The sequence below is a fragment of the Punica granatum genome, chromosome 3 (assembly GCF_007655135.1).
Source record: "Punica granatum isolate Tunisia-2019 chromosome 3, ASM765513v2, whole genome shotgun sequence".
NCBI lineage: Eukaryota > Viridiplantae > Streptophyta > Magnoliopsida > Myrtales > Lythraceae > Punica > Punica granatum.
Window position 1 is genome coordinate 14,566,286 of NC_045129.1, and position 14,733 is coordinate 14,581,018.

The following is a 14,733-nucleotide window of genomic DNA, read 5'->3' on the forward strand; positions in this document are numbered from 1 at the left end:
ATACAGAAATCACTTCCATAAAATTGCCTCAATCATCCAACAGATAACCAAGGATCAAACCTAAAAAATCACTCTGGATGCTCAGCAACAACACAAATCAGACAGAGACAGATTCTCTGCCGTCTTTCACACAAAACCCTTGACTGATTCTCTCACTACACTTTCTCTCTCTCTCTCTTTAACGATAGCGGATCCGTAGAGGGGGAAGACGAAGAAAAATCAACCACGAAAACAAAGACCCAGTAAAAGCATAAGAAGAACAGTAAGAGTGGCCCGCTATTGCTTGCAGAAAACGAACAAGATAAAGGAAAGGGGTTTCAATTCAACAGAGAGAGAGAGAGAGAGTGGGAAAAGCTTAACTGAGGGATGATTAATGCTAATGGAGGAAAAAAAAACAAAAACGATTCGGTCAATCAAAAGATTAAGAATTTGTAAAGGAAAAATGGAACTTTTATGGGCGAATTTGTTGAACGGAGACTTCCTGGACGAAGACGACGACGAAGAAGAATCTCACAGAAGAAAGGAACAGTTCTATGAGACGGATGAATCGACAGAAAAAATGAGAGGAATTAATGACAAAATGCCGCTGGAGCTTTGCTAGGGTTTCAGATGTTCTTCAGAAAGGGAAATGTCAAGCACTATGTAGGATTTTAATGGGATGGCATGCGATTGTAATTAGTGAAAGAAGATGAGGGTATTTTTGTCCTTTCACGTCCATTTCCGGATCCGAAAATCCCAATCTTAACCGTGTTGGGGGCACCCATATTCCGCATATAAACCGGGTAAGTCTTCCGAGTCGGAATAGTTATTCCGCATTCCGTTGAGTATGTGTTGATATTTGTAGGGAGAGGTGTTAATGAAAAAAAATTAATTCAACTTTTAAGAAAATTTTGGTGGAAAATAAGAGAACTGATAATTTGAATTGTGAAAGTTTGGAATTGGGAAATTATTAGGAAGGGGATTTCAAGAATTTCAAGTTTGAGGACTTTGGGAATTTTATGCCTTGTTTGGTTTGTGAGTATAATTTTAAAATCACAACTTTAACTTAATTCTACCCACAACAAAACAAAATAACTCATACAAAGTCAAAGAGTAGACCCCATTTATACCACTTTTTTCCACAACAAAACAACATAATTCATACAAAATCAAAGGGTGGATCCTATTTATACCACTATTTTTCAAAATCAAAATCTGATTTTAAAATTCTACTATGAAACCAAACGCAGTGTTAAGCTTTTGCGAAGTTGGAATTTTGTGGGAAATATTTGGGTATGTATTGATATTTATAGGAAGACGTGTTAATGACAAATATTAATTCAATTTTTCAAAAAATTTTATTTGCATATGGCAACAAGAGAGAGAGTTATTTGCAACAGCTCTTTCTTCTTCTTGTTTTTTTTCTTTACAAAATAAGTAATTAAGAAAAGCCGACAATTGCTGGTGGGTGGGTTGAGGGTGCCATGCATGCAGCCGCCATTGGCTGGGGCCCCACCCTTTAAGTACCTACGCAAAAGGACCAGTCTCGAGGTTGGGGCCTCCTATAATGAAGCGGGGGCGGGGCTAGGGTCCTCTCTGTGATACATGTGCAGAGGCAACACTCGAGAAGGCCCCTACATTGGAGATGGTCTTATATATATTAATATAAATTGAATACGTATATTCGGGATGAAACGGTTAACTGCAATTTCTAATTTAAAAATTACAACCGTTCAATTCGATTAATTCAGTATGGTTTTGCATTTTGGAATTTTTTTGCGCAGCCATACTACCTGCCTATTTAAATCGGGTATCCTACTTTTGCCTCCACCCTACCTGTCTGATCGTCCTTACCCAATTCCTTGTTATCACTTGTTGCAGTTGACTCTCATATCCTGCCTTGCGCTCTTGTCGTGGGTGAAGTGACCTCCAACTCAAAGCTAAAGCTATTAGCAGAGACCAAAACCCTAACTAGTACTCTCAGGGTAAGTCTCCGGCGGGGGATTCTCAGTTAAAAGGACTCAACACATGGTTGTCTACTTCTTCTAATCTGTTCGTTTCTGGCTTGTATATGCAGCAGACCTTTGTTTTCCCATACTGCTCTTGAGTCTTCTTGGACACTATCTAGGCGTGTGCATGGATGTTGGGTATACCCGAAATCTATTGGAACCCACCCGTCAGAATAAGGTCTGGATAACTACAATTGAAAATGGGATAGAATCCCGGTAATAAATCAGATAATCGGTGAAAACATGTTCCGATCCCAATTCCAGCGTATGGGGTACCAAGAATCGGTAAATAGAACCTTTTATTTTTTTCATTTTGTATTTACATATCTGTATATCTGTATATGTAGTATACATAATAAAAAGAATTCTAAATTTGAAAAAAGAAAATCAGAAAAACTATTCATAACCCTAAAATCCCTAATCTGTCATTCTACCCTTCTCTCTCTTCGAACGACGGTCCCGACTACGAGGCCTTTGTCGCTCCGCCTCCGCTGCTCTGTTCCTCTCCGTTGGACCTCTGCTCTTCTGCTCCTCGCCTCCATCCATTCGTCGCTCCACGGCTCGTCGCCGCCAATCGAGATTCGAGACCGGCGCAAGCTTCTCCTGCTACGAGCTGTTCCTGCCACGAGCTGCAGTGCACCAACGTGAGCTGTTCTGCTGGACGTCTTGTTCTACCTCAAGCTGTTGTTAGCCTCAGCCCATCGTGAGCTGCTGCCCCCTCACCAATTACCCAGCACTTCCTTGTGTTGCTCGAATTTCTTCTGTTGCCCACTACTAGTGAATTGCTCTGCCCTGCTTATCTTTTTATTGTTGGAACCTTATTTGATTTGCCTCGTCTGTTTAGGTGTTGTTGAACCTTTGAATATATCATCAATTGATCTGATTAATTTGCCCAAATGGTTTGTGGATGGATGAATGTATTTCAACGCTCAGCAATTTTGCCAAATTGCGGATGAGATATTTTTTATTTCCTTTAATTCAGTTAATGTGTTTAAAGAGGAAAAAAATTTACCTGTCGGAACAGGTTCCGGGACTAGGTCCCAACTGGGTAGTGTCCGGTTCCAAAAATTTTGAACTTTTCCTCTAGGTAGGGTCCGGGTAGCATAAAAAAAAAAAAAGAAGTATCCGGACCCACACACCGCTATCTATCGGTTACAAAGTTGCAATCTTTTTCTCAGATGGTGTCTCGGTTCTTAATTTTTGTCGTGGAAATGAATGTTCTGATCTATTCTGGATGCGACAGTTCTTTTTTTTTTTTTTTCCCTGGGGCAGAAGTTTCCGTTCCTCTCAGTTATGCAACAGTGATTTTGCTTCGGTTTATTATTATAGAACCACCTGTACTGCCTGAGCTTCGTAATCTGCAGTTGAGCTGGTTCGAAGTTATAATTTCGAAGTTTTGGGGATTGTTCATGTGTAAACTCACCTAATCAATTATCCCTGTTCTTTGCTTAGATAATCTATTCACACGCTGTGTATCAGCCTGTCAGGGTGAAAAGCTCCTTCTGTACTTTCTCAAGCTTATGGCGAAGTCGTTGTCAAGTCTACTCCTGAGGGGCGTTGCCGGATTCCCAGCTGCTCGATCCAGTAGAATTGTAAGCTCACCAGGCTCTTCTTTAATGACTGTTAGTTCTTGCTGACGAGCAATGATGGGGGACCTCTTGATGAAGTAACATGTAAAGTGATTATATGTCAAAGTCTGTATCTGTAGATTTTTAGGTGTTAATCTCTTTTATTAGCAGTACGAGGTTTGCTGGTGAAAAATGTAGATCTAGAGAGCAGTTGCAAAGAGGCATACAAAGTGCTTTAGTGCAGTGTAATTGATAATTTATTCTTCTCCATAAGGTTATCCACTATCACCCAATAACGATTTCCAACAATTAGTAGGTATGTGGAACCTTAAACCAGAGTGGAGCGAGATACTTTGCGACTGTGCCCAATGACCCCGATACACACGACGATTTCAAACCGACAAATAAGCTTGAGAACTCTAGCATCTCTTTGGCAGATATTGTTCAGCAGGTAATGTGATATTTCAATTCTTTGTTATCTAGTGAGCCTCATATCTTGTGAACCCGGCTATTAAATATTTAATATCATCGCCTTCCTTTTGTTCCTATTATATAGGATGTCAAGGACAATCCTGTGATGATTTACATGAAAGGAGTTCCGGAATTCCCTCAGTGTGGGTTCAGCTCGCTTGCTGTGAGAGTGTTGAAACACTACAGTAAGTGTCAAGATGTCCATTTGCACTGAATTTCTTTATATTCTTGTTATTTATTTATTTATTTATTTTTTACCCCTTGTGATCAGCTCATGCAAGTATTAGTACTCATCCTAAACCGCATGATAATTGACTTGGCATGGTATATCGGGTGATAAATTTAGCTACCGGAAGTTATCACGTGTTAGAGTTCACTTCTTCAATTATAACATCTCCCAGAATTATTCCTGCTATGACCTTCAACTTGTTTAACTGAAAAGAATATCAACATGATAGATCGGAGTCCATTGGAAATAATTTGAATGTAATTGGGTTAATTTATGGTATTGGGAACATTCGTTTCAATCACATAAACTGTTATAATTTTCTACTTAAGATGTGATATATAAAGTTGTATCAATTCAATGATGGTTTTCTTTATGACCATGGCACCTGCAGATGTCCCTCTGAGTGCTAGGAATATCTTAGAAGATCCTGAACTGAAAGCTGCAGTGAAATCGTACAGGTAAATTGGGTGGTTCATCGTTATCATATAAAGTAGTAAATTTTTAGCTGCTCTCTTCTTTGTTTGCCTTAAAGGAATAAGACATCATGTTCAGTTATGATCTCGGTACCACATTAGTTCTGTCATTTTTTGGAAAATTCTCCATCACAATTCCCACAAGGAGAATTTTCTGAGCATAATTTATTCATGCTGTTGTTGCATATTGAGATTCGTCCGAAAGGATCAGTCATCGTTATGCTGTTTTATGCTCGCTTCTTGTAATTTTTTAATAAAATGGTGGTTCTTGTGCTTTAATCATTCTTCTTGAATTGGCTGTGGAGGAAAAAGTCACTCTAATGCTGAGAACTCTGCCTCGAGCACATTGCATTTCACCTGAATGGCAATGGTGTTTTCAATTTGGAAGAGGATCTGCCTTTCAAGTTTATTACTGTTACATCACTCCTGTGGCTTAGTTGGCCACCTATGTTTAATTATTTTCTGGAGAAACTCAGAGCACAATAGTTTTTCTCTTAGCTCATAATCTCCTCTACGCAGCCACTGGCCCACATTTCCTCAGATATTCATTCAGGGGGAGTTCATTGGAGGCTCGGATATCATCATGAACATGCACCAGGTCAGTGTGCATCATTGAGAGATCTTTTTTTTCATTACTGTTTGCTAAACCTGGTGTTTTTGTCGTTTGTAGTCTGGAGAACTGAAGGAAAAGCTCAAGGATATCGCAGCCAACCGAGACAAGACTGCTTAAACTAATCGATATGCGAGGGGGACCAGTGATCTAGCGGTACTGCTGCCCGAATTGGTCTGCTACTTGAAGTTTTTGCAAGATGGATTACTGTGTTTACTTGCAGATTGAAGCAATAAATGCCCTTCGAACAGATTCTAGAGCACAGTACAGCAGTCTATATTTCTGTATGTGTTGATATAGTTTGAGAGGCACAGAATATTGCTGCGGGTCCGATTTCTTGCATAATAACTAAAGAGAGGCCAAATCTACAGTCATATTATTATTGCTAATGTGTAGTTGATATATCCATTTCTGACTACAATAAGACACACCCAAGATTTTATTTGACGTTTACAACACGAGATAGGAGACTGTTGAAGGTCGACTCTTAAGACTGCAGTAGTACATATCCTTCTGAACTCTAATATGGTCCCTTCAACTTCACTATTCTGTCATCTCACAGCCCATCAGCTCTATCATCTGCTTAAAACTTAGAATTCCTGTGTTTCAATCATGAACGCGAACCATCGAGCCCAAGCCTGGCAGTGACCCAGCTGCAGACATCACTCATCTCTTTTGGAACCGTGTAGTGACCGAGCCTGCGTATTTAATACAGATAAGCATCTAAAAGCAATCCATGGCTATCTCCGGGTGGAGCTAGAGAGTTATGTGATCTGTTACCCGTCGTAGGACTTGAATGTGAGATATCGGAATCCCGCTGAACTCAAGTTGCGGGCAGACTTCTCTCCGTGGATATAGGGCACTGTATCATCACCTGCAAAACATTACCAATCACTTTTCCGGAATTTTTCAGTTCCAAGACTGCTTCACTTTTCGGCTCCTCTGTTCTTATTTTTCACGTTAGTGATAGAACATCGAGGGGTGGAAACATAGTTTTCAGCCATCGGATTGACTGAAATTACATCCATCAATTCTCCGGAATGGACTGCCTGGGGGGATCAGCCCAAGAAAATGGTCTCATGAGATATCAGGCTGTAAAGAGAGGGATGAAACTTACAGGTTCCATGAGAAAGCAAGAGGGGCAAGGAAGCAGCTCGCCTTGTGGCCTCGTTCGAGCTTTCCATTCTGTTCCGCAAGCTTCTACTTAGACAATAAAATGTTAAACATTGGCCTTGGACTGCATTGGATACATCTCAAAAAGTAAATGGATACATGTCAAACAATCACCTTGAACCAGGAAGCCAACCACTCAGACCCATGACAGCCCTAAGGTTGATCGGGTACGGGATGCCGTTCACATATCGACCGCTTGCCCAACAAACAGCTGAATAAAGAGCTGTTGCAGCTCCCATGCTAAATCCTCCAATCCCAACTTTAACTGTAAAAAAAAAGAAACTTTCATAAACCTAAAGGCTATTGAATTTCGGAGACAACTTTACGTTTTCGACTTTTCCCAAAAACAGAACAATTTTCATGTCTCTGCTGCAGCATTCTGAATATTAACCGTAAAATTCTCACTTGGGCCTAGAAAAATTTGAGCCAATCTGCAATCCAAAAGTTTAAGCTGATAGGTTGCATGACCCAATCCTCATATAAACTTATGGTTTCTCTCCTAATTTTTTAGTGTAGGACATCTCAACACCAGCCTTCACATGGCAGCATATGGTCCAGCACGTGCCACGTGCCCTTAAAAACGCGCCCTCAACAACTGACTATGAGTTGGGCATCCTCTTCCGTGCTCGGGTGAGGGACTAGCCTCGAGTTTCATACCCGGGCCTAACTAGAGGTACATTTTTAGCTACCTCGGAATTGGACCGGGCCATTCTCGGGCCTAACTAGCATAAGGCGCACTATTGGTTACCTCGAAATTGACGCGTGGTGTGAGCCCACACATACGATCAAAAGTCTAATTTGCTTTGATACCATGTAAAATTCTCGCTTAGACTTAGACGGACTTGATCGCATTTGCAATCCAAAAATTTAAGCTGATAGGTTGCTGGACTCAAACCTTATATAAACTTGTGATTTTTTTAAAAAAATTTTGAGTGTGGGACATCTCAACATTAGCATTTACCATTCTGACAGGCTTTTTTCCTGGGAAAAAAGTGTTTTATTAAGTAAAATAAAAATATACTTGTAGCCAGGGCAAACCGACTCTTATGAGTGTACAATACCATCTGCAGGTTCAGCAGACAAAAAGTTGGCGATATGAGCTGCTGAAGCATCTAGACCCTCCCAGTCATCAGGGCCTTCATCTGATAGCTCTCCGACATCAAACCCTGCGAACCAAATATATAAGTTCATATGTTCATCCAACTTCCAGGTCTCCGAGGGGTAATAAATGATGATAGAGAAAGATTGTAGCTAGTTTTATCATACATGCAGTGCAAGGAAATCCACCGAGTAATGTCACAGGGCGGGTGGGAGCCGTTGGGCAAATCCACTTGACCTGAATGGGGGAATATAGATCAACGAGAGAGTTAGGAAATATATCCGTGCAGCTATAATTTTAATTACGACTCGCGAGTATAAATCTGTTGTACGGTAAAGGTTTGGAGATACGTATGGATGTAGAAGCCGATGCTTACATTTGGAAGATGAAGCGATTCAAAGAGTTGAGACCAGCTGTCGAAAGAACATTTCCCGAGTGAGTATCAATAACGAGCTAATTCACTAGAACGTACGTAACATGCCTTTCTTTTCGCCGAAAGGAAAACCAAAGTGAACTTATGGTTTAACTTCCATTGATAGACACATACTCAGGTCCCGTTTTTCTGGATTAAGTAGGACCAAATGGGACAGAAAAGACGAGAACAAATGGAATCGGTTATATGTATGTGCATAAATTTGGTAGGAAAGCTTTGATAATAATGAAAAGCAAAATATAAAAGAAACTTAACATCCGATGGACCACCTTAAACAGATGCAGAAAAATGTGTTTGACACGCATATATGTGTGTGTGCGCGCGTGTGTATTGTGTTTGACATTCTTAAACAGATGCAGAAAAATGTTTCCTCTTCCGATACTCATTATGTGTCCTGTAAGTACAAGAAAAAGTCGGAACCATGCTTTCTTTCTCTGTTCGTGTTACAAGATTTCTTGAAGTCCGCTAGCAGTAAAAGCGTTAATTAAATGTATATATTGAGATGTTTCGAAAATAATGTGAAATTGCTAATCAGAAAGAGAAGCACACACCTTAACCCATTATCGCCAAGGCCGTGGAGCCAAACAATCGTTGCCTGATGTTTTCCTCTGGGCCTCACCACATATGTCCTCCCGAACTCGAAGGTCCTCCGGCTAGTTCTGCTACCAGCTGAAGTTTCCCATGAAAAAGAAAAACTAGTCATTACACAAAAGGCAACATAAACAGGCCTTTGTTCTTTATCATTAGTTCTTTGGGGATCAGATGAAAGCGTCTATTAGTGCAAGAAGCGGCACCAATATCCCGAAAAATAGCCAAAAACACTCCATAATTAAATTATGTTTAAGGGAACGAGCCGATCAACAAGCTGTGAATGGCAATGAGAGAATAATGAATGAATCAAACCAGAGCTCATAGTATGACGAGGATAGCTCATATTTCTTCTCTTTATAGTTCCTTGTCCGAATGATGCGTGATCGAAGAAGGCGGAAGCTGCTATGGAGAGAACACCTGAACATGCAAGGTGCATTTATACCCAAGTGGAGTGAGGGGAAAGGGTGGAGTGGAAAGGCGAATATAGAACCTCAGAATATGCAAATCTATATATCTATATATATAATTGCGTCTAAAGAAACCACCTAGACGTTTAAAGAGAGCATCAATGAAAAGGAAGCTGGGAGGGGGTCCAGTCAGGACAGAAAGTGAACATTTATCAAAAGTAATGCATCTTTTTTCTATTGAAAAATTCATCCCGCTCGATTTGAAGCATTATATATGCAGTATGTAAAAAAACTAAGAACTTCTCCCAAGAACTAGCAACCTCGGTACCGGAGTATGCCCACAATTCGTTTGATCACTGCAGCCTGTATACGAAACAGTCATGTACATTCTTCTTCTTTTAATATTATTTGAGGAGAGACTATGGAGGCCGACTGGAGCAAAAAATTAAATCCATCCTTGATTAATCCAGCTACTGATTTATGACTGATGAGTGCGTGCTCAAAGATATGTGGCATGGAAATTCTACTGCTTTAAGACTTTCCCATACAGTTGTACCCTTAAAAGGCATCTCTTGAGAAAAATGAGTGAATTCTGCTCTTACGAGTTTCCCTTGACCGGCAACTCATAAACACCTGAGAGACGATGGCTTTGGGGACCTAACCAAATGATCTCATTGCCATAGACGACACTAATGACGAGGGTCAATTCATGACATGGGAATTCTACTCTTAAGAGTTTTTATCAGTCTTGAGCTTGATCAGCAAAGTTTAATTCTTTAAAAGCGTCATTTGATGGAAACCAGTCATTCATGCTCTTACGAACTTGCCAAAATCTTGTCTCTCCTCAATGTGAGATGTGGTACTTCATTAACGACTACGCAACCCCCAAAAAAAAAGACTATGCAATATGCGAGTGAATATATGGGAAAAGGGAATCAATGTTAGGAGGCGGCAGTGGCCCAGAAACGAAAAAAGCGAGAGAAAATGATATTTCGAGAGAGAGAGAGAGAGAGAGAGAGGGGAAAAAAGAACAGATCTTCTTATTTCCCCCAATCATTAATGTATGAATATATTTTTGAGTGATTGATGGATGGATATATATGTGGATGCTCATTCTCGTGCATGACCCACTCCCACTTATGGAGGACTTTTCCCCTCTTTTCTCCTTTTTTTTTTTGTTGTTGCTATCTGATATATATAAAAATCTATTGAGTTACAAATAATTCAATTTTTTTAGTAGAATTTGTCCGTTAAAGAGTAAATCTTTCTCAGTCGCATTTTATTTATTCAAAATATTCAAACCCAAATCCTTATTTACTTAAGGAAACAGAATGTCAAATCACATGAACCTACCACTTTAGAGGGCATCTTTTATCTTCTTTTGCACTTTTGCCCTTTTGGAGAGAAGGCTTATTTGGGAGGGACAAACGCAATCCTTCACAGGGATGAAGTATCTGAAAATTTGTCGACCCCATCATGTTACAGGGAGTGTCTGATAATAAATTACACCATAGTGTCCAACATTTGATGTTTATCATGTATCGAAACCATCTTTTAAAATTTATCAATGTCTGACATTTCATATTCATTTCAATTCTATTGCACCATTAATTTTTTCGTCTAAATTGACAAAAATCTAATGTAGTAGGTTTGCGGGGCCCAAATTGATATATTATATAGGAAAGGTTACATCATATACAAAGCGTAACATTTAATGTTTTTTTTCTAAAATCTAGTCCACATTTAAAAGAAATAATCTAAGATATACCTAATGTTTTGTGTTTGTTCCAATTTTAACCAGCCACCCCCAGAATTTGGTTGAGATTGTGGGACCGAAAAGGAACGAAAACAAAACGTTAGTCGTCCTCGGATTATTATTTTTTAAAAGGATGGAATATTTGAAATATAAGTTAGACGTTGTGTTATATGGTATAACTTTTCCTATATAATTTATTGATTCGAACCCCACGAATGTGCCACGTTAGATATATCATTTTTGAATGGAAAATTGATGGTAGATTAGAATTGAAACGAATTTGAAACGTTAGGTAGGTATTCTCATGGATTTCTTAAATGATGGCTAAATTTGTGAATGCCAAACATTGGGTTGTATTTACTATTTAGTAATTTCTCCTAATAAAAATGATGCTCCTAATTTTTTCGGTCATGGAGTCTAGTACAATAAATTAGAAATTCTAATAACTAATAAAGAGGTTGGGTAAGTTCCATAATGAGTATGTAATCTAGAACATCTTGATTACCATGCCAACGCGTGCACCACTGCGCTATAATCTTTTTTGATGATGTTGCTAATTAGAAAAGTGGAAATTTCATGATAAATTGCGAAAGGAAAGAATAAATGCAATATACTAGCTACCTTAATATTGTGCCTTGATAAAATTTTCACATATAGGTAGTAAGCCCTTCCCATGGCCTGCTTGCTAGTCGTTCCTCTGGCTTCACATCATTCATATGACTATGCAATCCCCATGCGAATTTTCTTAATTACTTTCAACAAACACTGTTCAGCTGCATGTTGCTAGTAAAAAAGGTTGCACGCGTGGTTCCTTCACGTTCATGGAAAACGGAACTTTATAGATGCATTTCTCATTGCATCCTGTGCCAAGCGAACTGAATCTGCTATGTTATGTGAGATCTTGGGATACGTCTCTTCTTGCAGAGATTCAAGATTGATACACATGTACTTTCGGTTGATTAATCACAAGGTTTTTCCACTTGTTTGTCATATATATTTGTATGTATTTTTGCCCTTCACTAGATTGAGGATGTACTGACCGATGTTGATTGCGGTATTTGTCTTTTCGGGTTATGAAGGAGGTCGTAGGTGTAACAAAACACAGGGCAAGGCGAATTAAGGAGTACTTGACTCCACTTATGAGAGTATAGGATGACCTATTGGCTCTGAATTGATGGCAAATAGATTATGCATTTTAAGTTTGTGTGGGATGTTTAAATATATGATCCGATTATTGGCGCAACCAGACTATAATTAGTATATTAACAACCGACAATAGTAATAATCCTTTCCCTACAAATAATTATGTATTTCTTGTTCTTTCCCATTCGAGAAAATCTTAAATGGTCTTATCTTGTAGTGAGGATGACTCCATTATGAGACTGAATATTGGAATAGTCTAGCTTATATTTTGGTCCCCTATCTATGATTTTGCAATTGAATCAATTCCTTTCTTTAAACTGTAATTAATATACCTTTTTTCAGCAAATAAACTGTAATATAATTATGCATCTTAAACTTGATTAGAAGATCATTATTGTGGTTAAATTATACAGGCGCACCACCGCCAATTTGCGCAAATCATACGATTAATGAACTTGGGGATGCACCATATTGATATTGATTCTATCTGTACGGAAATGCTAATTGCCAACACGAACAAGACGACTCGAGAAAAAAGGGGAAAAAAGCATATCCGCTTTTCAAGAGTTTTCCATCTCCTTTCTTTCTTGCCACCAACATTCTTACTATTCTAGTCCCATCGCTTGTTTTGAGCTATTGATGCTTCCTAACTAGAACCCAAAAACAACAAATTGAGTCCCAAATGATTCCTCACAACCGCGTTCATTCGTGTCGAATAACTTTTTTAAGATTCGACTGAAAACTTCATTTCAGTTTTCATCAGCTTATTGAGAACTGATACGCGCAAACTTTTTAAAAGATTGAGTTAATTACTGAAATCTCTTTTTAACCTATGAATTCTCAAATCCATGGCCACAAGTGTAAAGGCTAGCCCCTCTGATAAGATTCACCCATCAGGCAATTGGAACTTCAAATTATGTCAATTAGGGTTTAGGTGAACATTCACTCTCCACCATATGTGCCACTATGTCTTGTTCCCCATAAACATGTCCCAGCTAGACCAATGCTTTGACAGTGTTTTCAAGTTTCAATTGCCTCTTGTTTAGCAAGCCCTATAAATACATATATACATATATATATATATATGTATATATATATTACTTACTTACTCTCATAATACAGTCAATCATAATAAAGTGTCCACGATAATTAGTTAATATACCCATATAATCATCTTTCTGGTTAAATCAGTCGTATCCCGAAAAAATGAAAAAACTATAGATCGTCCACCAATATAACGAAATCCTGATGATCATTTTACACTTGTGTCTCTCACATCATATGCAGTATCCAATTTAATTATTTGATCATTTAGGGCACCTTTAGGTTTAGGTATATTAGATATGTGATATTAATAATTTTTCTATTTCTATATATATATATCTTGGTATTTGAAAGTTCGATGAGCCCCAACTAATCCAGTTTGAGCCGGATCGGCCTACTAAGAGGTAAAGCTCTCCCAACCAAGAATTTTCTCCATTCACAACCAAACTGTTTGAAACCAATCCTTATTGATTATTATATTAATAATTATAAAGAAGAAAAGATAATAGATATTAAGTAATCCAAACTTTATAGGTCAAATATATAGGGGAATTTTCTGATTTTAATGCTTTGCCCTCCTTCTTGGGAAAAAGTTGAGGGTGACCTTTTGCTTGTCAACTCCTTTCCTTACCCCCACATGTATATAGACAGGGAACCAGAATCATTGCTGATTTTATATATAATTATATTATATGCTTTATACTTAAAAGCTTTTGTCTGGGATCATTTAACTATTGAAAGATAACATATATGTTATATATGTGCTGGAGGCACTACAACTGTTATTGGAGGTTATTTTATAACATATTTATAGTTGCTTCAACACACATATATGTAGCTTTATTCAGAGCATTAATCACTCGAGAATCTCATGATCTGACCTAGCTAGTAGCAAAGATATTTAAGCTGAGATGTGCTGCACTCTTATAGAAAAAAAAAATTACAAAAGAAGAATTAAAAGGAATCATTATGAACTGCGAAAGTGCTAGTCTGGTGTACCGGTAAAATATTCAGCAAATCTCAGATCAGGAGTTCGAGTTAGGACGACATGAATTTTTAGTACCACGCTAAGTAATGAGATGACTTATTACTGAAGTATGAAATAAGTTACATGCTTGAATATCAAATTAATACTTGCATTTTAGGGTTAATACTTGCGTTTAAAATATCAAGTTGTCTAATTAAAATAACTAGATGAAAGGGTTCGCACATAGAATTGTTGCGATAATTAATTAAATCACTATCCAACAAAAAAAATGACATAATATACCAAATTTTATACATTCCATGACTGTATCTTCTCTAAAAAAATAGAGATAGTTCATTAACTGTATGTACAAAAATTTTAATCTCTATTTAATATAGAGTCATTCACCTCATCTCCAATCTATATATAATATAATTTACTTACCTCAAAATGATCATAAGTCTTATAATTCTAACACCACATTTTCATAGTTTCTATTCAAGATAGTTGATGAAGAACTTTCCCACACAAATGTCCTCCATGTCAGAGACTTTAGAGCCAAAAAATAGATTCCTTCTCTCGAGCATAACACTCTATAAAGTCCTCAATAATCAAATTCAATCTATAAATGCAATCATAAATATGAAACTTATAATTTTCTATGAGTTCAAGTCCTTTTGACTTCTAAAGTTGCAATGGCAGTATGATATTGCACCAATTACCGCGTCCTCGTTAATAGTGACTCGAAAGGTCTTGTGATTAAAAACATGTAGCTTTTTAT

The 14,733-nt window shown here is 38.0% G+C and overlaps 2 protein-coding genes across 3 annotated transcripts; one reads left to right on the forward strand and one right to left on the reverse strand.

The window, feature by feature from the left end:
- The first annotated feature begins 2,383 nt into the window (after nucleotides 1-2,383).
- Nucleotides 2,384-5,728, forward strand: LOC116201226 (monothiol glutaredoxin-S15, mitochondrial). Of its 2 annotated transcripts, none has more exons than XM_031532368.1 (7): nucleotides 2,384-2,691; nucleotides 3,468-3,580; nucleotides 3,873-4,007; nucleotides 4,113-4,212; nucleotides 4,648-4,714; nucleotides 5,249-5,327; nucleotides 5,400-5,728. In XM_031532368.1, the coding sequence occupies exons 2-7, from the start codon at nucleotides 3,509-3,511 to the stop codon at nucleotides 5,457-5,459; spliced, it is 513 nt and encodes a 170-aa protein (XP_031388228.1). In that variant the 5' UTR covers nucleotides 2,384-2,691; nucleotides 3,468-3,508; the 3' UTR covers nucleotides 5,460-5,728. The 2 variants fall into 2 exon arrangements, with proteins under 2 accessions (XP_031388228.1, XP_031388227.1); XM_031532367.1 differs by having other exon boundaries at nucleotides 2,385-2,691; nucleotides 3,441-3,580.
- LOC116201225 (acyl-protein thioesterase 1 homolog 1-like) lies at nucleotides 5,629-9,109 on the reverse strand. Its single transcript, XM_031532366.1, has 9 exons — nucleotides 8,948-9,109; nucleotides 8,596-8,713; nucleotides 7,988-8,024; nucleotides 7,779-7,848; nucleotides 7,574-7,678; nucleotides 6,627-6,777; nucleotides 6,457-6,539; nucleotides 6,120-6,213; nucleotides 5,629-6,037 (listed from the first exon to the last, which is right to left on the reverse strand). The coding sequence occupies exons 1-9, from the start codon at nucleotides 9,069-9,071 to the stop codon at nucleotides 5,950-5,952; spliced, it is 870 nt and encodes a 289-aa protein (XP_031388226.1). The 5' UTR covers nucleotides 9,072-9,109; the 3' UTR covers nucleotides 5,629-5,949.
- Between the last annotated feature and the right edge of the window lie 5,624 nt (nucleotides 9,110-14,733).

Coding starts and splice junctions, on each gene's coding strand:
- LOC116201226 (XM_031532368.1), top strand. CDS start 3,509: ATGGCGAAGTCGTTGTCAAGTCTACTCCTGAGGGGCGTTGCCGGATTC. Junction 3,581..3,872: donor CTGCTCGATCCAGTAGAATT/GTAAGCTCACCA, acceptor AACAATTAGTAG/GTATGTGGAACCTTAAACCA. Junction 4,008..4,112: donor TGGCAGATATTGTTCAGCAG/GTAATGTGATAT, acceptor CCTATTATATAG/GATGTCAAGGACAATCCTGT.
- LOC116201225 (XM_031532366.1), bottom strand. CDS start 9,071: ATGCACCTTGCATGTTCAGGTGTTCTCTCCATAGCAGCTTCCGCCTTC. Junction 6,214..6,456: donor CTTGCTTTCTCATGGAACCT/GTAAGTTTCATC, acceptor AATGTTTTGCAG/GTGATGATACAGTGCCCTAT. Junction 6,038..6,119: donor ACATTCAAGTCCTACGACGG/GTAACAGATCAC, acceptor TTAAATACGCAG/GCTCGGTCACTACACGGTTC.